The sequence below is a fragment of the Chlamydotis macqueenii genome, chromosome 12, assembly GCF_036417535.1.
Source record: "Chlamydotis macqueenii isolate bChlMac1 chromosome 12, bChlMac1.mat, whole genome shotgun sequence".
Lineage (NCBI taxonomy): Eukaryota > Metazoa > Chordata > Aves > Otidiformes > Otididae > Chlamydotis > Chlamydotis macqueenii.
The window spans coordinates 18,480,004-18,505,376 of record NC_141567.1 but is presented as its reverse complement, the minus strand read 5'-3'; the positions used below and the strand labels follow the sequence as shown (position 1 = coordinate 18,505,376).

Here is a 25,373-nt window from a genome sequence, read left to right as displayed (position 1 = left end):
AGCAAAATCTGTCTCTTTATTGAGTCTTACCATTATCCATGGATGAGAGAGCGCTTCCTGAATTGTAAGTCGTTTCCTAAAAAACAACAACACAAATAAAGCCCCCAGACTTCAATGAGAAATGTCTTGTACACAAGTCCGTTGACCCACACTTCTCCCAGGCTTCATAGGAAGCATTTATCAAGATAATGGCAGGGCTAACTCTCGAATTTCAGGGTTATGTTTCTGCACGAGGCATACTGCTTGTGTGCAGTTTAGTAACTGTTCTAAGTTTCAGTAAGGAGCTCTCCTCACTCCACACAATTTTAATTCTACTTGATCAAAATCTGCTTGTATTTTTGTGTATCCCTCCATAAAAAGTGATAAAACATTACGTTGTTTTGTTCAGCCTACATGCTCAGAAAAGAAATCCTTTCTATACACCTTTAATACAGCTGTGTCTGAATCAAGGTATACAACATTAATTACATCAAGACTGTCCTTTGGGACACAATATTACGTCACTGCAGGAGATGTCATTTCCTGAAAGCAACATTTCTGAGAGGAATACTTCCAACCTAGTCAAACCTGATCAGTCCTAACTTCCTTCTGCACAGTGGCAGCTTGGTGAACGGCACATGAAGAGCCCTGAGAACCCCACTGCACAGAGACAGCCTCTGTACATGGGGCAAATATCAGCCTAACTTCTCCCTTCTTAAAATGATGTTGCTAGACCTGTGCAAGCCTCTCGTCAAACTTCACCTATTCTAACCTATTCTAAGGCCTGAGGATTCACAGAAATCTTAACCAACAGTTTGCCTCTTTAATATTTTTTTTTTCCCCTGAAGAAACCATTAGAAAGAACTGCGATGGCCTGACTTCCTTCCAGGACAAATACGGTTATGAGGAAGGAGATGTTACTTCTGTATGCACTTTCTTAAAAGCAAGAACAACTGAAAAAAAAAGCTGTGGTTCCTATGAACTGGGAATAAAGATGTGCATAGCTTTCATGCAAATGCTAAGTGATTGCAACAGATGCAGAGAGATGTAAGGAACAATTCCACTATGAGCACATATGAAGTTTTTTCTGCCCTTGCACCACCGGGAGCATAACCTGGGATCATGTCACCTCCTTGCAAGCAGTTCATAATAGACTGAAACATTGGAGTGGTAGTTAGCCAGAACTAGAGATTCTGCACACCATTTTCAGCCCTTCACCTACAGCCTGTTGTGCCAGCTTGACTCAGGTGATAATTCAGTCCTGAAAGTTAAATTTAACTGAGGAGATTTTGGTTTCTTTTGTTAGGGCTTCTGGGTCCAGTGATTAACTAGGGGCACAGCAGCAGAACTTTGCCTCCTGTCTGGCTCTTGAATGGCAATACACACTGCAGGGAAAGCATTGTAGATTACTCATCAGGCTACGTTTCACCAGGTTTATCTTAGAGAAAAATGGATCTTTTTGGATTTTTATTTACCGTGTATCTTTCACAAGGAGTTTCCGAATAAAATCTTTTGCCAGGTCACTGGTATTGCTGAAAAATTCTTCATCAAATTCATAATTCACAGCTGTGATGTTTGCAAGTGTTTCTTGTTTAGTTTCTCCAAGAAAAGGTGATGCACCACTAAGCCTAGATAAGCCAGAAACAAGAATCAATTGGAAAAATAAACAGCAGAGGTCCTCTAATGAAATTACAGTGACTGTGTAATGTACTCTCAGGACATTTGTAGATCTTGTGTTGTAGCAGCCATGCCACGTGGGAAATAACAGGTCCACCTTTGGCTCGCTACATCTGTGGTTATGAGTCAGACTCATCTTGAAAGTCTCCAGCACAGCACTAATGCGTGCACAGAGAATACACAGACTCCCCTCTGCTAAGTGTCTCATTGCAGTCATTGCTAATCAAACTAGAAGAAGCTTCAGCTGAAGAAAGTTTCTAGCCCTGTGAACTCATAAACACCACCAAGTAGAAGCTTCTATCAGCTTCAAGCAGATAAAGTAGTGTTTCCATAGATTTTCTTTGGGTATAAAAAGCTCTGCCCCTACTGCTTTTCTGTCTACAAAGCTACTGACAAGTTCCCCGCACAGACAGTTCAGCTAAGAGACTTTTCTCAGCTGGAACCAAAATATAATGTGTGATCAGAAGTCAGGTGTGTGGCCTTGCCTAGGAGCCAGCTCTGCCAGAGAGGTAGAGCCATGCTGCTCATTAAAAGGAATCCACAAACAAAAGGACTTGGGCTGCAATAAAATCCAACTGTTTCTGAACAATGCAAAATTTCATTCTGTTGGCACTCTGCTCCAACTGCAAGGATATAATGGAGACATCACCATAATAAAATGCTGTTCAGCAATCTTTACTTAGACAGAAAAAGCTTTCATTCTGCTTTGCCTGTCTCTCAACTGTGACTGATGACCTTCACTATTTACCTCTGCTCCATAAAACTCGAGTGTCAACACAGATTCATTGCAGACTCCTCCTGCCCTGCCTTCCCTCCCCTTCCTCCCTCCTCAATCCACAGAGATGCTGATTTGCAAAAGTCTGGTTTACGGGAAATGTTATTTATAACCAAGGAAATTGATCTCATTCCTTTTGAAAAATCTTCTGGGCTGTTATTATGCTTATCTATTACGTCTTGCTCTGATAGCATAGTTTCAGGATGCAGCAGGCTCAAAACAGGACTGCAGCAAACTCCTGGGATCTAAATTGAGGTTTTGAATACTGAAGTGCTTGCTTACACAATCCTGCTCAACAGACCTTTTACCCTTTCTGTATTGCCACTACCATGTTGACTGGGAATTTGGGGGTAAGCAGAAAGTTAGATGGGAACACTTGGGACATTCAGCCCAGTCCCCAGCTACCACATGTAGTTTCATGCACAAAATAAAACATTTGAGTGCATAAAGTGTTTCTTCTCCCTCTACAATCATACAATGACACCAAAGCAGCTGACACAGCAAGGCAGCATGAGTGAGGTCCTCCAGTTGTCTTTGATGCAGTAAATTTCATCCCATAAGCCACAATCAATCTCACTTCTTAACAGGTTTTACAGACTCCCTCTTAAGCTTTTGTTCCATTTCTGCTGGCCGCAAAGAAGGCTACAAGCAAGCACCTCGCCACAGACCATGGGCATTGTTCCAAAACTAAAGCTTGGAAACCTGCCCTAGAGCCTTGGTTTCTTTTCCCATTTCCCAAAGCTGTGCCATGAAGCAGCTGTAATTCCACCTCGTGGCCCTTCACTGGAAGCCAAAGCCAACAGCACTCTATTCTCCTCTGATTTCTTGTTTTTTCATCTTTGAGACTCAGTTTTGAGGTCTGTGAAATGGGAGGATTCTCAAATCCTAACACCTAATGCAAATGACTTTTGTCATCTTGACCCAGTGCCTGTAAACATCTAATAGCAGGCTTCAGTAACAGAGGCTTCACCCTTACGACCCAGTGAATCTCTCCACTGGTTACTGAATTAAGGACCTGTAGGAATTTGGATCTCTACATCTGATGTTGGCATCCATTTGATTGCTGCCGTGTTTGCTAAAGTAGGCGGTGTCATTAAACATACCTCATTTATTCAGAATTCTTCAGAACAAAAGGCTTTAAAATCAACAGTCATACAAATTTCTAGTACATAGCATATCATGCAAGCTGACCCCTCCCATCATAAAAAGCATGCTCTTTTTTTTTCCTGAACATTTGCAGGGAGACAGTTTTCAACCTTAATGACTATGGCAAACATTAGTAGCTGACCAGGTAACACAGATCCCCCACACTGGATACGGTACAGAAACCCGCTTCATTATTCTGCCCCCAGGAGAGAACTCTCAACGCAACAGGAAAACCTCCAGAGCAACTGGCCACCTGTGCATCCCTGTAGTTGCAGGGTAAGTATTCCCACCTGCTTATCTGTGACTCCTAAATTCTCCTCTCATCACTTATGAACACACATGAACAGCAATTTACAAAGTTTAATGTCTTGTCAAGTACACGTCACTGAAGACCAGAGTGTTGATAAAAAGTAAAGGTCTGGACAATACTTTAAACCCCTTCACCTGAGCTTGGGCTCAATCAGTATCGCTATCTTATTCTGCACCACAGGACAGAAGGGAATTTGTTGCACTGGATCTGATTTCTCAGATCATAGCTCTTTTACAGCTTTGAGGTCTGAGCCTTGGGCATAGCCCAAGAGTGGATTTAATTCCACTACATTTATTTTCCACACTGAAAAGACAATCCCTCCCCTTCAAGCCTCCGTACTTGCACTGAGCCCTGAGCCGTGTAGTGCAAACCCCTCATACCAGAGTGCACCTTCTTTAAGTCTGGCAGCCAGTTATTCCTCCGAGTGTCATAAGGAACAGCAGAAGCCTAGGGCAGGAGTGTCTGGGTGAGACATTTCCAAGCATGCAGTATCCAGCATATGCTGCTCCCCAGCAGTCACAGGCGCTTGATTTCAACAGAAGCAGTTAGGTCAAAGGATCCCTGACCACTTCTGTCATTCTCATATCAAACCAGAGGAAAGAATTCTTGAAGCAACAAGTGCTGTCCCTCCATCGCATAAGGGACAGCAGTTTCACAAACTGTCAAACTCTATCTTAAAACTCTCTCAACTGCTTGTCCCCAGGATGCCCACAGAACCTCATTTCTTTGAGAGTTTGAGCTTCTCGTAATTTCCTGCTTTTATTTATTCATCACCAGTTGACACACTTTTCTTCTAAAAAGTATCTTTCTTTTTCCCCTTGTACTTACTGGCTGCAATGATATTCCCAACCCGCCTTTGCTTTACTGGCTTTAACAAGCCCTTTTTTCTCCTCTAAGATGAATTCTCAGTTCCCAGGGTCAACTTCTCTGCTCCTATCCCAGCTTAAATTCACCTTTTTTAATACGGATGACCGTATTTATGCATAGTAATCTATACTGCTGCCTTTACAAGCAAATTAAAACTTCCCTGTTGTCACCTGAAATAACTCACCTTGTAAATGGTACTATTCCATTTTCTGTTTCTATTCTCTCTGGTAGCTCATAGCCCTTCCATGAACAACCAATACGCTTGGGCTTTTCCGTCTACCCTTTGGAGCTGATGAGGTCCCATAAGGAGCAGAAATGCTCAGTGATGCTAGAGACGTTTGTTCTTTATCTGCTCAGAATGCCCCTCCGCTTTTACACCCCTTATTTGAAACTTGAGAAGGCTGCAGAATGACATTTGCCCATTAGACAAACCATGCCCACCCCATGTGTGCAGCTCCTTTCTGAAAGGAGTAAAGGGAAGAGCTGCTCCGAACTAGTGCAAGAAAGCTTTAGGAACACTTCTACAGGAGTGAACCTCTTGTACTTACAGTATGTAGGTGATGACTCCTATGCTCCTAAAAAACAAAGGAGATTAATTGCAGGGGTTCAACATGACCTGTACTCAACGTAGACAATACAAAAAAGTCAACAGTAGCTGCTATACAGGCAGGAGAGCCATTGCGGCTTTAGATAACTTCTCTCGCAGAATGGTGTTTCAGGGAAAATGTGAATTTTACATATAACTTCAAGCAACGTGGGTACTTGAAGTCTCTATGTATTTCTACTCTAGCAGTTATTTATTACAGTACACATCAGAAATACAAAGAAATAGAAGCACGGATGTTTTATTTGAGGCGATCTCTTTTGCCTGCCTTCTCAACAGATAGGATTAGTACGCAGGTCTCCTCTGCATGCAGTGCTCTAAGAAATAAAGCTGTCACGAGCGCTGCAGGAACATGCTCTCTTTTAAGGGTGCTCCTCTGCAGTGGACAGTGGCAAACTGTTAACTCCATAACTGCCATCATTAAAGCTTTTCATTGTAATTTTGCGGAAATTATCTTTTGATTTAAAATACTGCATAAAAAATGGAAATATAGAATGACGAGATATTAACTGCACTTAAATTTTTGTTTTGTTTTTAAGTTGTTGCAGTAGAATGGATTCTATTCAGAGCAATTAGGAAAAAGAAGTAGTAGAGCAACCAGGGGGAAAAAAAAACCAAAAACAACAACAAACCCACCACCATTAAAACCTTACCACATATCTGCAGCTAGTCCAAGTGGTTCATAGTTTACTATTTCTGGAGCTGTAAGAAAAAAATAATCAAACATCAGCAACCGAGGTAACAAATTTTTACCAGGTTGAATTGAGTAGCAGGTCAAGAATTAACAAGAGGGAGAAAGGGAAGGTGGGAAAAGGAAAGGTATTTATAGGATGCCTTGTTTCTAGTTTTATAGCCCTGATAGAAATTCAATTTCACAGGTGTCCAGATTACGTAGAGTAACTTGGAGCATAATGCAACAAGAATAACCCTCAAGAATAAGGGTCAAGCAAATATTATATACTAATTATAGTGCAAATTTTAACAAAAAAAACCTCATTATTTCACCTCCCAAGGATACCGTTACACATAAGAATCTGAGCTTCTGTTTTGTTTTTAACTGGTGCCATTACAGCTAGTTTCTAATGGCCAGTAAGGAACAGTCCTTGGGCAAGAGCTTGAAATTACATGCCAGAGTCCATTGCTATCCATGTCAAACCCTATTATCTTTATAAGAATAATTTTCTCATTGGAAAACATCCCCATATAAGACTGCATGCAACAGAAGAGACCAAGGTGAGGTAATGAGATGAAAAAACATGTCTGTGATGGTTGTGTTTAACCGGAATATGAATTACAATTCTCTTTCCGTCCCCCACCTCGCAAAACCCATCCCCTAAACCTCTAACTGAAAATAGTAGAAAGGGGTAGAATTAATCTAAAATCCAACCAAGACAGATTAGAGTTATGATCAGTAAGCAAGAAAAAGAGAATCAGGTAAAAAAAAATGTAATGGGAGGTGAGGCAGTTTTACCTAGAAACCAGTGGGAGACACCCATGTAATTGTGTACCTGTGTACAACACAGAGAGCTTACTTGCCCTAGGTAACAAGTAAAAAATTATAACTTGTATTTGCAGGGTTTCACAATCTCAATCCTGAATTTACATCTCTAAATATTTATTTGGCAGGAACCTGCTCTCACAGGAGTAGCACATCTGGTTTACAGAAAGCACCTGTCAACTATTCCAGAAAAATAAAGTAATCCTCTAGATACAGGTCACCCATATCACCTTGATATAAAGGAAACTGAAAAGACCTCTGTTCCTCACTTCTTACCTTTGATAAGATATTGCGGAACTTGCAATATGAGACAAAGGAACGGGTCAGTCACTCACCTACAAATTCTGGGGTTCCAAAAATGTTTTTAAATTCAACTCCATCTTCTATTTCGTGAGCCAGGCCGAAGTCAATGAGTTTGATGTGTGGAATAGGGATATTCTTGTCTAGAAGCATAATATTTTCAGGCTAAAAATAACAAACCATAGATCTTTGTTATTATAATATTAATATCTTGGGAAAGTAACAGTTCTCCAGTGCTTTTTTTTCCTTCAAATATACAACACTGTAGAAACAAGAAATACATACCTGTGCCTAACCATTTACAATTAATTCTTTTGAGAAAGGGATGACAACTGTGAAATTTGACATCATAGAATGGACCAGAACTTCATAAAATCAAAGCAAATCTCATAAGAGTAATACTTAATTCCTTTAATTTTATCTCATGCAAAATCTGCCTTTCTCTATCTTCCTGTTAGCACTCCTAGCTTATTTTCTTAATGATGGCTATTGCCAGGATGAAAACAAGACACCCTTGTCTTCACAGGAGACAGAAGTTTTTCAAACTTCTGTAGCTCCCTAATCTGACAAGATATGCCACTAGACTATCAGCTCAGCGGCATCGTGATGTAACACAAAGTGGAAGCTCAGTTTATTTTGTCCCCTCTTAAAACAGAAAATATATCCCTGGCCCGCAGGGCCTCCTGGGAAGATGTCACACTGTGACTCCATGGATTTACCTTGGTTACAACAACTGGAGCACATGTAACAGCAGCTAGCAGGTGGCTGAAGCAGCGCAGATACCTGGTGCAGAGATAGAGTGCCATTGCTTGATCCCGAGGGAGAGCTGCACCACTGAATATTTTGACTGACAGCAATTTTACTGATCTGTTCTTGGAATTTACACTGGGAAACCTCACTATTTCTGCCCAGCTGTTCCTATACTGTATTGTAACCCACTGCAGGATGTCTTATTAAATGCTTATCGAGAGATTATAGTCACATCTGAACCTACTTCTGGAAGGAAAATGTTCACAGCTGCAACAACAAGGCCAGGGAAGATCTAGGATTTACTATCTGAACAGTCCAGAAAATGGAAAGAGTTGGAATCAGAAGTCCTAGCTCATATACGATAGCAAGCTATTAAAAGAAAACGTGGCATTTCTCACAGTGCTGTAGAGAAAAGTCAAAGCTAGAACTGTGCAATTAAAGCTAACTTTTTCAACCACAGACCTTGACTGTCTCTACCAGATTCCACAGATATTTCATAAACGTATTTCTTCAACTGAATTTCTCAGCCTTAGTTACTCCTTACCATGGCCCTATTTCACGGGTTTCAGAGTAAACGATGGGTTCAGTTTATCTCCCATGAAGAGCTTTAATACATTAATTCCTCATAATTTAATCATAAGCTGAAAAGCAATAGTGACACAGTTTGATTCCCTGCTGGCAGCTTCCTGGCCTTTTCACAGCAGATCCTAACGTGGAAGCAGCTCCTGCTAACACACACGCTCAGTCAGAGCTGCACTGGGAAAGACAGCATACGAATAATTTATTGTCATAGTCATTGGACCAGGGATATTTTAGCCTCACACTAACAAGCCTCGTTTTCGTCCATGGATCTAGGGCATATGTGCTCACCCAAGATACACGATGTAAGCTTGTTTAGAGCAGACAGAACAGTCTGAAATGGCAAAAAGTCCCCCTCACTACCTATTGAGTATTCTGTTCCTTAGGTGGTGTAAGGCACTGTAGCTCCACTGCAGTCGATGGAGCCCTGTCAAATGATGAGATAATTATGAATCATCATCTCTCTAATGAGATCACTGCTTAAGAATACATGTCTAATTTAACACTAGTAAAACTCCAAACCCAGTCCTGTAAAACCCAGGAAAGTTATTGTGTGAACATCTTTTAGGTAATTTGACATTCACCATCAGAGAAATTATTCTTTTCTTATCCTTTCTGATTTCTATCTTGCATTTCTTGTAACAACTTCATTGACCACCTGACATAACTGGCATTAAATACCAAAATTAGTAGCTAGAGATCAGTACAGAAAAAGTTGCAACTGTAGTCTCACAATAATTTCATGCCACTGGATATTACACTTTTTTCTAGTAAACAGTGAAAACTTTCAGTCTTTGGCTTCTGGATTCATGTAGTAATTTCAAAACCAAGTGCACATGCTTCATGTGTTCGCACATCTCCTACACTTTCACATGCACCCCCTGAAGATTTGGGCAGTAGTTTGCTAACTAGTTTCTTGGGTTAGACGTGATTTGCAATAATTTGCAACTACATATATGCCTCTAACACTGAATCAAGGCCAAGCATAAGACCGAGACAGCATTAGGCACACACTTAGCACGAGGAATCAGCACATATATACTGAGAATCTGGGAGGACTCTAACACATGATTAGTTTCATTTCCAAGGACAACAGACTTCTAGCTTCAGAGAAGCACATTCACCTAGGTAGGCCACAATTAAAAGGAGACAGAGAGACAGTCTCTTCTATATTGCCTAGGCCAGTTATACTGATCTCAAAGTCAAGGACCAAAGCTATAGATGTCACCTGAAATGGTAGGAAGAGAGCTCTGTGTGATGTGCTTTCAAGGCTCTAAGTGCCTAAGAAAGCAAGAAGTCTTTTTGTTAACAAAACTTCACCGGATGACACATACTCCTCATGTAAATCTAAACACAGTGGGGAATGGAAGCAGCAATTGGACCTGGCCTTCCTCTTCCCAAAAATGCATTTCTTCTGAACAGAATTCTATTTTTTTTTTCTTAAAAACAGCATGCTTGGGAAGATACCACAAATGCAAACATTTGAAGGATGAACACTTACAATTTCTTTTTCTCGGTCAGTAAATATGTAAGCCCATCCAAAAGTTACCACAGGCCTGATAAAAGAGATTGTCTTCCTTAGAGCACTCAGCTGTGAAGTGCATTTAAAGTGGTCTTACCTATTATTTTAGGTATCAAATACAAGATATTTAAGAAATTGTAGAAGGTACAGTCCATCATTAAAAAACAACAAGTCTAAATCAACATCTTTACCTTTAAATCAAAATGAGCAATTTTCTTAGAGTGAAGGTAATTCACACCATCCAAAATCTGCTTGATGAATCTCGTTGCTTCCTCTTCACTCAAAGACTCCTTCTGTGCCAGGAAGTCAAAAAGTTCTCCTCCAGAAACTCTGCAAAATACACCAGAAAACGTCCTGTTATCTACCACATTGTAAAATACAAAATAAATGTAAGCATAGAAAACTAATGTAGCAAAAAAAACTCCATATGGTTAGAAAAAGACCATTCTTGCAGACAATCTAGAATTTTGTGTTCTGGTCCCAGGTGTGCCAAAACTTCCTTTTGGCTTCAGCTCTCTCCACTTAAATTAAGGACTAGCTTTCCTTTATTCACTGATGCTGCAAGGTTTGATTCATCAAGGGTTACAAAGGATCCAAAAAAGGTACATTGTTCCATGAATCTACAAACATATTTCAATAGATAAACTTTGATGTTAACCACTTCAACTGCTATTTTTCAACATTTTCATTTTGGATGTGAGGAAACAGAACAAGTTGTAATAGTCAACAACTGGTAAAGAATTACTTTACATCAGTTGCAATCAGAAACATGAGGCAATAGGATCTGTCAACAGAATCTCTTTTCTTTCCAGAACAGCCATTACATTGTTTACTAATAGAGATTCTTGTCTGACACAATTGACAGGAAAGCATTTATTTTGTTTGAATTTTTAAGAAAGCAGAATGTAGCAGCTTGGAAGGTACCTAAAATTGTTCTCCCAAATCAAGGAAGTGCTACTAATTACTATGAGTTTGCACATAAAAATTGAAATACATTCCATGTATATTTAGTACCTAAAATGTCTACTTACATTTTTGTGCCTTGATTTGAGAGCTCCAGTGCTATTTTTCTATATATTATGAAACAGGATGATCTAAATATTGAATTGGGCATTGTTTGCAGTTGCTATTCATAATTACACTTGCATTTATTGTTTCCAGTTCACATTGTCATTGATATTATTGATTCATTCTCATTCAGATTTACTGGTGGGGGCACCCACAAAGCAGTTATTGCTCCTGGGCTCAGGTACCACCCATCTGTGCTCACCTTCAGAGTGCAAGCAGAAGACTTGAGAGATCCAACAGTCATTTTGGAAAACAAGCTTTTGGCCCTGCTGTCTAATTAAATACCTGGCAAAGAACTGGCAGGTTCAAATGCTTTGAGTTAACAAAGTGCTGTGACTCACAGACAAGTTACATCAGACTGTGCACTGCAGAGGTCTTGGGTGCAATCACTCTGCTGACCCCAGGCTGTCACGCCGGTGGTGACAAGACGGTGATTCCCTACTCTGCCTCTTTCAGATTAAACTACTGTGAACAGCTACAAAAATTGGAAAGAGAGGACAACTGCAAACAAGAACAACGTGTTAAAAGCCACAGAGACACTGGGCTTATTTCTTAGCTTCTACTGTTGCTGTGGGTGACAGCATACCTTGCTGTTCCAAAGGCAGAGATTTACACAGGGCCTACTGACTTGAGAATTGATTACCAGATATTTTTTTGCAGCTCTCACATAGGCAGAAACTTTCTAAGCAACAAAAGGCAGGACACTTCACCTGAGAAGCCACCTCACTTCACCTGGGCAGAAGTCACTTGATGCTTTAATTGTTACAACTAAACGGCTGGCAAACAAAAAAGAACTTACGTGACCTAGGAATATGTTGCAACTGCTGTCTCTGGCTGCTGCCTTCTCCTTCCTACTCATTTCAGTGACTCAGCCTGTCAGACTCTGACTTGGTCTCTGATTTTCTTTGTATGTGACACAGACCAAGGGTCTCAGCACTACCATCAGCCTTGCTGGACACGTTTTGTTTTACCCTGCATTTCAGGAGCCATGGAATACTTTCTCCTTTCCTCACTGTAGTAGGTTTAGGTGCCTTGGTTCGTCAGTTTAAAAATTATTACAGCTGACCAACAAGCCAGTAAAGAAATCTGTAAGTAAAACCAAGTAGCCTTTTGGTGAAATCTGTGTACAGAGAGCAGGCAAGGCCCATTTCCTTAATGATTTCTGTTCAAGCTGCACATAAGCAATCACCTGTGGCAGGCACTATGGCCGGGTCATCAGAAAGCCAGCTGTACCGGGATAACCTCCTGTACTTTTCTGCAATTTAACCATCTATGCAGACTACAATCTCTTCCTCTTTTACTCTGTAAAATCTCCTCAGTGATTGTTCCTTAAGGTGGACTTTAATCAGGACTAAGAATAAAACAGTATTGAAAAAAAAAAAAAAAGAAGAAAAAAGTTTTCTCTTGGGCCAGACCAACAGCTCATGCAGGCCAGCCTCTGGTCCTCCAACACCAGCAAAAGAAGATACCACCTAAAGGAGAGCACACATGCTGAGCCACTTTATGAAAGCCGTTCTCCTCACCTTCCTCTGGCACAGAGGACTGTGCTAAGAATTTCAGAGGAGGACACCTTCCTGCCTGGAGGAGGCTGGCAACTCTTTTGAGGAATCTCCTTTGCTGCACAAAGGAATGTCAGAAAATTGTTTAGCTGCCCAGACTGGAGGTACTTAATTCTCTTTCTCTCTTGCTGCCCCCAAGAGTGGTCACTTGAAACAGTTGGGTTAGCTGCTCAAGGCAAACCAGGAGTTTTGCTCCAATGGCAACCTCAGCAACATCCTGAGCAACCACCTATGTCTAAGACACCACTGAAAAACCTGTACAGCCTGCAAGAATGCCAGGAGATTCCTTGCTATGTCCTTGCTATATTTTCCTTCTTCTCTCTTGCTCACACTAGCCTCACATCAGGCTAGGTAAGGGGGACTTCCAAAGTACAGAACACAACATAAAAATAAATAAGGAAATAAAAAAAAAAAAGATTCAGGGAGTCTGAAGTCTGTCTGTCACTGTATCAGCAAAAGACTCCCTGTTACAACAACTGCATGAGCACTTAATTTTCTGAAGGTCAGAGATCGGCATACATTACAAACAGTACAGCCTCCTGTTGTATAGCCAAAGACATTGGCCTAAGCTGCAGAGATCTTAGAAGAGTAATCTAAAGGAAAATTCAGTAGAAGAGATGTGATGATTTCTCATTAACAAAGACTCAGGCTTTAAAATCAGTTCTGAGTAAATTGTACAAAGAGACTGGTAAGCAGTTTAGGACAGTATCATTCTTATCCAAGTTGTGCACCTGAACTCAGAGAAACCCTCAGGCAGAAGAGATGTGGCAGTCTCAAAAGGCAGCCATTATGAAATCTCAGAAAAACAGCAGTCCAGCACTAACTCCTTTGCAGTAAAACACTTATAACTGCACTACAAGTCACACTTGAACATCCAGGGAGGTGTGTTTCCTAAATCAGCACCACCTGTGAAAGAGCAAATGTTCCTTTCTCAAAGGACAATCCCTTCCCCTGGCTCCATCTCTTTCCCTTTTACCATGTCACCTTATTCCCATATCAAACAAAGAAGCAAGCAAATGATACCTTTGCTCTTCCTTCAAAGCCCAATAAAAGACAAACAACAATGCTGCCTTACGTCTTGGAAATAGCTGTTTATTTTGTGTACACAACCTTGACACTTACCAGTAGAGGAGACCGGTATATCAATCGAACCTGCCTTGAGGCTGCTTTTGTTTGGGCAAAGCAGCCTCAAGGCAGGGCCCAAGAGACAGAGAACAGCAAGGTCACAAAAAACTGTGGGGAGCATATCCCTGACCAACGTGCACCAGGAAGGGCAAAGTGTGTACCTGCCAAACTGCACGTAAGAGCAGTGGACTTGGGAATGCTCGTCCTGCTCCGGCACAGGAGAAACAGCACCTGTAGAGTCAACCTCTGTGTACAGAGGAGATAGTCTCACCTGTGCCAGGACAGTCAGTCTGGGAGAGGGTCAGCATTTCAGCCAAAGCCTCTTTTAAACATTAGGGTAGCTTCTTCAATTAATCAAGAATAATGGGGATGTTCTTTTGAAGCTGAAGTCCACTAGAGCTCAGTGTAAGATTGATTGGCCAGGTGCTGCAACGCTTCTGATAAACTGCAGGGAGTATGAGACTGATATCAGCATGTCAGGAGGAGAGATCATCTGTTTACAGAGATAATTTAATTATATCTTTATTAGCAGTTATCATAATCCTCAATTTGTATACAGCAGCTGAATGCAGTGGCCTTAATCAGGTCAACCTGGTGCACCCAGCCTTTAAAAAATGCAATAAGCTACAGTCTGACAATAGGACACCCAAAACACGTCCAGCCATGTGAGGACAGGAAAAAGCAGATGATAATGAAATGGGAGGTCATTTTAGCACAAAGTAGCTGCCGGTCAGAAAAACCAAGCTCCTTTCCTGTCTTCCAGTGCATGGCTTCAGAGACCAACATTTAGCCATAAGCATATACTTAAAAATTAACAGATGCTTACCATCACTTACATGCCATCTGCCAGCAGTCACATCAATCTCCAGAAATGCTCCCTGGCCTAAATGCTGTCTCCCCTGGAAAGCTAGTGCTTATCTCATCGCACTCAGGGATCAAAGCTTCATTGCTAGGATTCCACACACAAAAGGTCAAGGCAGGTGCCCTAGGGAACATATGGTCTACATACCTTTAGCCATGGTGTCTCTGTATTTCCTCACTCATACATAAAGAAAAATTGCATCATTTACTCTTTACCTAAAAACTGTAGGAAACAGAAGACCTCAGACTGCCTCCTTGCTTACAGCTTTACTTTAGTACCAGGAATTGACAGATAAAGGATATGTCATCCTCTGCACAGCTCCTCTAAGACTCAGAGCTTTGTAAACCAGACGATATCGATTCCACAAAAAAGCAGGACACAGCCCAAAAAAGCTGCCTTCACTACATGAGAAATTTCATCCCCTTAGGCCAAGTCCATACATTCTGACCAGCAAAGCTCCATTTACCAGAAGAGCTATTTCCATTCCTGACTCCGATGAGTAAACACCCACAGTTCTGCTCTCTGCTTTGTGTGACAGTGTTCGGGCTTCCCTTGGTTCCCAGTGGAGATTAGGAATGCTGAGCCATTCAGATACACACAGATATAAATTTGCACATGCACTAAGATAATTTACATCCCTTTCAACTTAAGGTAGACCAACAGCACACACTATGAACCGTACAGGAGACGTTCTGGACATTGGTCTATATGGTCATCGGTGCACACAGAGTCACTCACTTCTGTTACAGTCCTGATCCTCAGCTGTGAAACACCTGGAATGGCAACAAGTGCCTAGTTTCACACCAATTTATTGTCCCAGTATAAATTTGGGTATAAACAGACCCAACCACACGGTGCCTCCCCTTTTTCATATCTTTAAAAAGTGATAAAATTATAATCATGGGAGATTTTTTTTCTACTCAGTAGTTGATGTTAGGCAACTGCAAAGTTTTCTTGAAATGGCTCTCAAACTAACACATCCACAGTAACACTATTAAATCTGGGGACATCCAAATGTTCTACAGCACTCAGCTGCACATGCAATGCAGAGGAGCAAGTGATCTTTCTGTGCGCTCCAGCCGCTACAGGTCAAATCTAATACACACCCAAATGGCTGGCAAAGAGAAACTGAGAACAAAAAGCCAAACAGCAGTAGGCAACTTTGTTCCCCTCCCAACTTCACAGCGAAGAATTTGCATCCCTGGTGCAAGCAGCGGAAGGTGAAATGAATTACATGACCTACCTAGAGTGATGACAATTTCCTGTAGCATCTAACACGTCAGTATATTCGGTCTACCTGACAGATTAGTTACTCTAATAATCTTCCCTCGGTATCGCACACCAGTAATCCTGAAAACTGCTGCAACTGGCTCATGTGTCCTGCTCTAGCTCTGCCAAAGCAACTCTGTTCTTTTGGGATATCACAAGTCCCTTCTCACAAAACCTCTACTTTAGCCTCTCCAGTATACGCTGAAGTCACATAAGCAGGAATAACTCTTCCAATGTCATTTTGACTCATAGCAGGTTGCAAGGTCAGAGGCAAAAATGCTATTTACCGAGAGCAAAGCTCTCCAGGTTGGGCTGGAAAGACTTATTTACTTAACTTATTGTTAGGGTCCTTCTACATCACATTACATTTTTAAAAAGTGAAGAAATTGCATTACACAAACATTAGTGTCAGCACTGAAGTGACTGTGCACACTTTACCCTCCACATTCATTTCAGATTAACGTCACATAGCCAACCCCTGCATGCAATCCCCAAAATGTACTGACTTTGAAACACCGTTAAAATGATACGACACCTTTCCAAAAGATCATCAGGCAGGTCTGTCCAAATGGTGGACTTTCAGAATCTCAAACCAGGCAGTAGAAAGAGGCAGAACATGTTCAAAACAAGTTGTATCACAAGAGATGACATTATTAGTCCACGGTCTGCATCTGTCTCAAATGTTTCACCTCAGTTCCATCAAACATACAGGAAGGGCAACAGAGTGTAAGCAACAGCTGATGTCTTTGGGATGGAGTATTTCTAGGCTGATGGAACAAACAGCCAAACAGAACTCACACAGGTAATTTAATAGCTCTAGCAGAGACTGGCAATTTTGATACTGCTTCAAATTCTAACAAACTGGCATTTCTCTACACAGCAACACTGGTTAGCCAGGTTCTCTCACTTCCTTTCAGTCAGTAAGATTAAATACAGACAAAAGCATCAAAGGTGACTCCCCAAAGTGTAATCTCATGTATCAACTAAGCAAAGGCTCTTAAACCAAGGCTTTGCTAAGATGATTCCTGACCACACTTTCGGCTTCCCTGGGCTGTGCATTTATTCTTCCAGGCAGGGACATGCACAGGTTCTGCAAAATAAGCCACTGTCCCCTCAGCCTAGACAGAGAAGCTTCTGCTAGCTGGTTTTAACTCTCTTCTTAACCAGTATAAACCAGTTTGCATTACATAGACAAATATACCCAATAATCATCCTAAACCAGTAGCCTGGCTATCCAGTGGGTCACAATGCAGGGGTGAAGCTACAGCAGTCCACAGATCCCCTGGTTGGGGGGGGTTCACTTGTCAGCAGGACCTAAGCGGCAGGGATTTTCCCTTGTCACAGGGGGAAAGAAGAGAAGAGTGAGCAGCTCTCCTTCACTCCCACCCTGTTGCTATTCGCCCTTGATAGTCAAAGTCTAGGGACTAAAAAAAAAAAAAAAATCTCTTCCCTTGCCCTCTTCTCCCCTAGTCTCCTCTAAATGAGGAAGCTATGGGAGTAGTGCGAATGGCTGCAAATTTTGCAATGGACTTGATGGCTTCACATGCATTGGAAGAGATGAAAGCAGAAAGAAAAATAAAATGAGAATTCAGTAGCCATTTGTGCTTCCTCCAAGGTTCACGTCGGGGCAGCGCTAGGCAGACATGAGGTAATCCCTCTGTTAGTAAACTGATTTCAAGTTGACAACACTCCCTGGCTCAGTAACAATGGCCTCAGCCGATGTCAAGGTGCACCTGTATCCCAGGGCACACAGATGAACTGTCGGGGGTGGGCGGGGCGGGGCTGTTTACCAGCCATCTCATTCAATTCTCCTGCCAAGATCTGCGAGGCCTGAGAACACAACAGCTCCAATTTAATAGTGCCTCTACATTCTGGCAACCTCTGCAGCCCCTTCCTGTTCCTATTTAGCTCATCGTACCCTGGAGGATAGGAAGTCCCTTACTCACAGCTCAAGGATGAGGACCACATCCGTCTTGTTCTCATAGATGTCATGCAACTTGATGATGTTGGCATGCAGAATCTGCTGCAGAATAGTAACCTCCCGTTCAATTTCCTCACGTCTCACTCCACGACGGCTGGCCCGGCTCTGACGTTTTTTAATGAACTTAGCAGCGTACTCCATACCAGTGCTTTTTTCTCGACATTTCTTCACTATAGCAAACTGGCCACTGCAAGGACAAGAAGATAACAAAAATTCTCTTAAAGCTTTCATACAGTCACAGCTTCCCAAATAAGCCATTCATATATAAAGCTTGATCCCTCAATCCCCGAGCAACACTACTAACCATGCAAGCTTTGTCTTGGTACAACAGTGAGGACTGTCAGAATTCTGCAGTTCAAGTCACTAGAGCATAGAGTCTGAAATTTAGCAAAACCAAACAATGTCTGACAAGAAGGGAGGACAGATGTTACAATCTCTAAAAAAGCAGTTCATGTTTGAATAAATAAGATCTGCCTCACAAGGTTCAAATTGCCACTCCTTCACTGGGTAACGCTTAAGGCATTCAAGTCTGCAACACACCACTGGATGTTCTGAAAGGACATGCATGCATTAGGGTATTTCCCTTAAGAATAATCTCTCAGAAAAGAATCCAAATGATTGATAACCCTTTTGAAGTGTAGAACTGGCCTCCAGTAATCAATTTTCAAATAAGAATGGTTTATTCACATTTCTGCACTTTATTTGATAATTTAGCCGTAAGTGTAACTAGAGTAAGTGCAGCTTTCTCACTGCGCTTCAAGGACAAAGAATTTCCTACTGTACCAAATAGTAAAGTGGCTGCATTAAAGTTTAAAAGGCATGTAGCTGCAACTTGCCAATAAAATTGTCCTCACTGTGTCTCCTAAAATAAGATATTCCAGTCCAACTGTAAAATTTCCCTCTTATTTCCTAAAAGGGAAACACTTGGAAGACAGATGATTAACTCCATTAATAGTAACCCAACAGGCTGCAGCGGTGGGAGCCTTTCAAGATCAGACAATTGTTACTAACTACTACTAACTGCTAGTGCAGACCTTGACATAATGATGTGCTAAGTACATAACAAAATGGGATGTTGAATTTGAGCTGGTGGAAAACAAGGAGCTAGTGCAGAAGTGCTGCAGTGCCAAGAACAGCTGTCAAGGAAAATGACTCTAGTAGCAGCACTCGGAGACTGCGTTTGGTAAGTCTGATGGTAGGCTGTTGCTGACAAGTCTTGGAGCAATATCTCTGTAATAAAAGCTACAAGAGTACGAACTGAAAGAAAAGTTGACTACTTTTGTTTGGACACTAGCTAAAGGACCTCAAAGCCCACCTAAGTACATCTGTGATTTCAAGCGGCAAGAACAGTTTATTACAACCCTATACCTCCTCTGCCAGAAACCTTAATCTGCGGGTTACTTCTTGTTATTTATTTTTCCATTGCTAGGTTACAGGAGGGATTTCTCAAACTTCCTTTAGGCAGAGGGGAAAAAAAGAAAAGACCACAGAATCTGCCTTGCAAACAGGCCATGTATCCACTGTTACAAACACTACCGCGGTGGTGAAGCGCACCAGATAACTGGAGAACTGAGCCTGTGGATATGGTCATGCGCGTCAGTCTGCTTTGTTTAAACATACAATGCATCTTGTGATTACAGTGAGAAGAAAAACTAGCAAGCTGTAAAGACAGAATAGGACTTCAGTTAAACAAATTTTGGCTAAAGCTATTGCTTCATGAGAGCTGCATTTTGTTTTGGCAACTCGGTATCAAAATGGAGGGAGGGTCAGCAATATCTGCAGAATCTCAGTAATCTGGAGACAAGGAGCCCCAGCTGAAATCCATGCTGGGGAACTTTAAGTCTACCATACGTGCACCCCATATCCTACAAACATTCCTTAGTCAGAAAAGGCTCAGGTTTTGTCAATGAATATTTGATAGAATCATACTTTAAAAAAAAAAAAAAAAAAAAAAAATTTCACTGCATTTCCACCATGGAGTAGAAATGAATTTTAAAGCTCTAGTAAGCTATACGACCAGGAAGCCAGAGTCAACTAATAAATAACAAACCTCAGAGAACAGTGCCAATAGTTCCCCTTGCCTGCCATGTGTAAAACCCAACAGGTAGGCAAGATCCTACCACCACAAGAACCATCTTATCCAAGCCCTTGTCTCCTCAGATTCAGAAGTCTCTGCTGATGTCCAACCACTTTACAAAGAGACAAGACAGTGAGCTCCTTTTTACATCCAAGAGCAGCCCTGTTCTCCCCTGCCACAACACCCTGTACGTCCGAGATCTCACTCTGCAAGAACTGGCAGGTTTCCAGTCCCAGTATGCAAGTTTAGTATCAGATACTTCCTTACTCAGGGCATTATATCCAGCCTTGCAAGGAAAAGACTCATCTTACAGATAACCTTAACCTTTAGCCACTGTGATTTTATCAGCCAGGATCTCTTTGTAAGATTCACAAGCAAACTCATGAAGTGCAACCCCCCACGACTACACTGTAGAAGCATTAAGCTGTTATTGTTTTCAATATTATTATATCCTTCATTGGCTTGGTAAATGAGAGATTCAAGTACAGTCAGAACTTAAATTATGCAGCATGCACAGCAATTATATTCAGAACCTTATAATTATATAACGTACTTAGTGCTTCATTAACACAGATGTCTGGTTGGAGTCTGTCTTAAACCTACAAAAGCAAAGAAATTAAAAATTAAGGCTATCACTTGGTGCTCCATTGCTCTCAAAAGCTAACACTCCATGGCAAAGACAGCCTCTCATTTCAAAGGGTTCAAACAATGCCAGACAGCCTGAAGTACTACATTTTGTTTTTCATTTTCACATGTATCCTAAACACTTCTCAGGAGAGAGGCAGGAACGGATGGGAAAAGTGTACTTAGCCCTTCAGCAATAATCAACCACAAATGGAGTCGAGACTGCAGCCATTTGTCACATCCATTAATTCATTTATATTTCTGCCTCCTGATTTTATCATTACGTGCAAATCCTAGAGAAATAAAGAGAATTATATCCCTGCTGCAAAATCCCCAAACTCGCCTTAAACATTCTGCTAAAAGAGTTTATTCTGCAGTGCTGAGAGCTGTTCGTGGACACCATCTTGGGTTTCATGTTTTTGTTTGTTTGTTTGTTCATTTGTTGCAAGACACACATCTTGCTTGGTCCAGACTTTCTAAAGAGACACAGTACTAATGTAACTGTATTTGCTTCCTTGAATTCTCTCTAGGGACATAAGTTTTGCCAGCAAAGTTCAGGGAGAAAATATTATTTTGTGAGTGCCGATTATGGGAACAAACACAGTCACTTTTGTCTTTAAAAAGTCCAGTGATACTGTGGATTTTGTACATTTTTGTTTACTTAAAAGCTTACAAAAATAATGACACAGCATGGGAATTCTTCTCTTCTCCTTCTACATACTTACACTCTGGGACAATTGTTCCTCACAATACCCACTCCTTTGTCATCTCGTAGTATCTCCCCCTGCACACCCGTTAACATACGCTCCACCTGCTCCTATCCCAGTCTTTATGCCACCTCCTTTATCCCTTAAAAACAGGCTTTTGCAGTCAGTCTTTACCGAGATAGTTTATGACTGAATAGAAGATTGCTAGCCACAGGGGAAAATACAAAAGCACAATCTGTTAGCCTAGGTACAATGAAACGACGCACGATACCGCCCATAACCCACGCTCACCTGTTTCCCTGCTCACTGCAGAGCACATTTGCTTTGCCCATGCTTGTTCCTGAATTCCCAGGGTCTTTATTAAAGCATCACAAGGTAACGCTATAGTATTTTCCAACCACCTTAAAGGCTGCTGTCACAAAGCAGCAGCTGGTGTATCTCTCCACACAAGTAGCCCAGCGCTTTGCCAGGCACTGATAGTGCTGAAGCACACTGAGAGAAGAGCTAAAGGCTGGAGAAGGGATGGGCAGGGAGAAAAGTCTTTGAACAAGTGTTAAAGGGGTAGAAAGGGGTAGCATATTGCTCTGCTTTTCTACCAGACTCAATGAATAATTCATGTCGAGGCCCATAGAGCTGTGGAAAAAAGAGGATGTCTCACTGGTATTTTACAATCACAGTCAGAGACACTTTGGGTTTTTTTGTTAACTACAGCTTGCAAAGTCAAGGACCAAGACAACAGCATTTCTGTGCCTCCTAATGCATCTGCGTTCAGCACATAAGAGCCAAACAGCACCAGCTTCCCAAAACTTTCCATCTAGACTACAAAAAAAGTAGAATAAAGGAAAGTATGTCTGACACCTGACTTGACAGCACTGAGAAATTAAGCCATTTACTTGATTTCACACAGGGAGTCTGTGGCTGTTCTTAGACTTGAAACTAAATTTCACAGCTCAGATGTCCAAATTTCAACTAAATGATTTTGCCAAAATCCATGCTTTTTAGTATACTGCTGAAATGAAGATGACTTGGATCATAAACAACAGCATTTACAACACACACAAGATAAGCTCAGACACTGACACTTCCTAACTTTATTTTATTTTTTTTTTTCCCCCAGAAATGAAGTTTGTTCTCTTTCGGAAATACTTTGGACTGCTGTAAAACAGCCTTGTCACAGATTCAACATAGGCTGTCCTCAACTGTAATAGCTCAAGAGTATAAACAATAGCAGCTGCAACCTGTGAGTTACAATATATTTAGCTAAAACATCAAATCTGTCTATTATTAATAAGGGAATTTATCCTAGCGATGAAGGCAATCTATTATTCACATTGCTACTGTCATCTAGGATATTTGACTGAAGAAGAACACAGAGAGAGCATTACCAGGAGGTTTTGGAGCCTATTTTCAGAAGCATGCTTTACAGGAGCACAAGCTCAGCTTATTGTTGTACAGTTCAGGAAAGGATGTGGGGAAGAGAGAGAAACTGGACATTCCAGAATAACAGGATGACTTCTTGCTTTTTCCAATTATTATTATTTTTTTAAAATACTGGTTCTAGAGGATAATGCTTTGGGGCAGAATTTGACTTGGGAGAATGACAGAAGTGCAGCCTGCCAGTTTGAATGCCTCGATGCATAACAGTGGTTTTGCTACGCAGCGTTAGAATAGAGAGAGCCTTTAAGCAACTGTTTGTGTAGGTGTGGATTTATATGAATCTTCCTCTTATATTCCAGAAACACCACATTGCTGAGTAGCTGTCATGAAATGCTGAAAATATGTAAACAAAACACTGCGCTGACAGTACAGGTTTACAGGTTGCCTGGCTCCAGGGGGAAGTCAGGAAGCTGATTCTGTCTGTCATTTGAGACAGACAGAAAAACCATTTCTTCCCCAAATACCAAACATACGTTCCCTTTCTGCATGTTCAATCTATTCCTTTATGTTCTGTCCATATTCACCTTCATTTCATTCATTAAAGAATTCTAAAAAGGAGGATTTTTTCATAGTTATTAAAATGTGAAATTCCCATAAAATAGATTACACCTTAGAACATGTTAACAGATACACTTTACACTGAAATATGTTTTCAAGGAGTTCTTTGAAAAGTAAGTGAACCTGGAAAAGGACAGTGCTCTGGCATTCTGCCAGTCAGAAGGCAACACTCAATTCCCTAAACAAGCCAGACAATTTATTTTGGAACAGATTTGCAAGGGATTTTAGGCAGCAACCTCCCACTGACTTTAACAGTAATTAGGTTGCTACACAGTTGATGTAAAATAACACCTTTGTCTTTCTGTACTTAATGTCCTAAAGTCTGTAAAATGATGGTAATGTTACTGGAAAAATGAAATTAAATTCTAAAGGGTAAGCATACAGTTGGATCTATAAATTAACTTAATGTCTCTAGACATCATTAGAATTGCAATTATAACAATTCATATTTTTATTCACTAGGTTTTCCTGCACAATAATACATGACCAGAAAGGAAACAAGAATAAAACCAAATAGCATCTCAACCAGTCTTGTAACTGCCTAGGGGCACACAGACTACTGTGAATGCAAGACAGTTTAACCTTTCTTTTCATGGAGCACCTGCGAACTCAGTTAGGGGTCTGAGAATTTAGTTGGGATTCCTTTTGTTTCCAATTTGGGAAGTGTTTGCTTGATGCTGGACTTTGCGATGAGAAGCCACTCAGCTCAGCAATGCCAGCAGTACAGGGCCAGGCTGGTGGAAGGGTGCAATCACGGCCTACTGCACACAGCAAAACAGAGCAAAACTTTTTCCACACAGTTTTTTATTTGAATGGTGCCATAAATATCTGTTATTCTTTTTTGATGTTGGTTTTGACCGACAGCAGGTGTAGGGAGGTGAAAATTCCAAAAAGGTGAAGGTTTGCTCTTTTCATTTGAGAAGAACAGAAAACAGCAATCTAAAGCACACCAAGCTACCGCAGTACGAACATGGTAGTACCGACGTCAACGCATCTGATACTGCCGCACCAGACGGCAAAGGTCATTGAACTGGAGCGGACACAAGCAAATGCTTTTAAGGGGAGCAGAGATGACCTTCCATTCCCCTTGATCTTCTCCGCCCTCATGTGTTTTGTTGTTGCTTATTATGTTTTACCAAGGTTACACCAAGCTCTTCCTAGCCTACTCCAGCTCTTGCTGAGACAGGCACGCCTCTCAAGAGTGAAGCTGGGTTAAAGAAACTATGGTTGGTATGCCAGCCAGCGGGTTTTAACACTGTAATTACATCCTGGACAATTAAGAACCTTGAAGGAAACTCCTCACACCAGAAGTCTCAAAGCCATACAATGTAGGAAGACAACAAAACTCAAGCCTGATGGCAATTCAGAACTATATTAGACACTGGGAAGGTAAAAGACACATTGGAGAACTTTCACATTTTTTGAGCAATCCTGTTTAAACTACTTCCTCTCCACACACTGAGGAAAACAAACACCTAGGTGCTGAAAGCCCAGCCAGAAAGTGGGGCTGCCTCAGGCATGTCACTTCATCCATCCACCTCACAGCAATACCTTGAAAACAGCAGTCACATCCCTGGGATGGAACTAGATGGTTCCGACTTGTGTTTACATCAAATTACAAACACATGATTCTGATTTAAGATTATTTTCTATAGAAGAGTAGGGTAAATGTTTTAGTCTCACAGCATCCTTCCCCACTACCCAAAACATGATCTATGTATCTGAATGCAAGATTTGGGGCACAACAACATACACAAGGCATCATATTGTAAAAGACAGCCTCCTAGAAGGAGGAGCTTATAGGAGAACTGAAAAAACGAGCTTTCACAATATCAGGTGGTGTTCACAGTTTGAATAAAAACATGAATTTGTCCTTTTTTTCCTCCACATTTGAGACATTTAGTTGTGGGAATGCAAATCTAAAAGGGTTTATTTGCTTTTACAAACCCTACCCCAAACAAATACAAACTACATAATTCACCTATGTGGTTAGGAAGCCAAAACACAGCTTAGAGATCTAATTTTAGGTTTACTAGACTTCGCAAAGTTTGCCAGTCGTTGGCTCTCTTTCTCTAATTGGATGATAAATTATGTTTGGT

At 41.2% G+C, this 25,373-nt stretch overlaps 1 protein-coding gene across 5 annotated transcripts in view; it reads right to left on the bottom strand.

Annotated features, from left to right (window-relative positions):
* Nucleotides 1–25,373, bottom strand: part of DAPK2 (death associated protein kinase 2) — a 52,025-nt gene that overhangs the window by 8,173 nt on the left and 18,479 nt on the right. For 4 of the 5 annotated variants that reach the window (XM_086756878.1, XM_086756874.1, XM_086756876.1 and 1 more), the window contains 7 exons: nt 17,837–18,058; nt 10,199–10,337; nt 7,192–7,321; nt 6,012–6,060; nt 5,303–5,329; nt 1,455–1,607; nt 31–76 (listed from right to left, as the gene is read on the bottom strand). In XM_086756878.1, coding sequence (XP_086613004.1) covers nt 31–76; nt 1,455–1,607; nt 5,303–5,329; nt 6,012–6,060; nt 7,192–7,321; nt 10,199–10,337; nt 17,837–18,058 — 766 coding nt within the window. Of the gene's footprint in view, nt 1–30; nt 77–1,454; nt 1,608–5,302; nt 5,330–6,011; nt 6,061–7,191; nt 7,322–10,198; nt 10,338–17,832; nt 18,059–25,373 lie in introns of those variants that run through there. The other variant, XM_086756877.1, reaches the window with a different exon arrangement.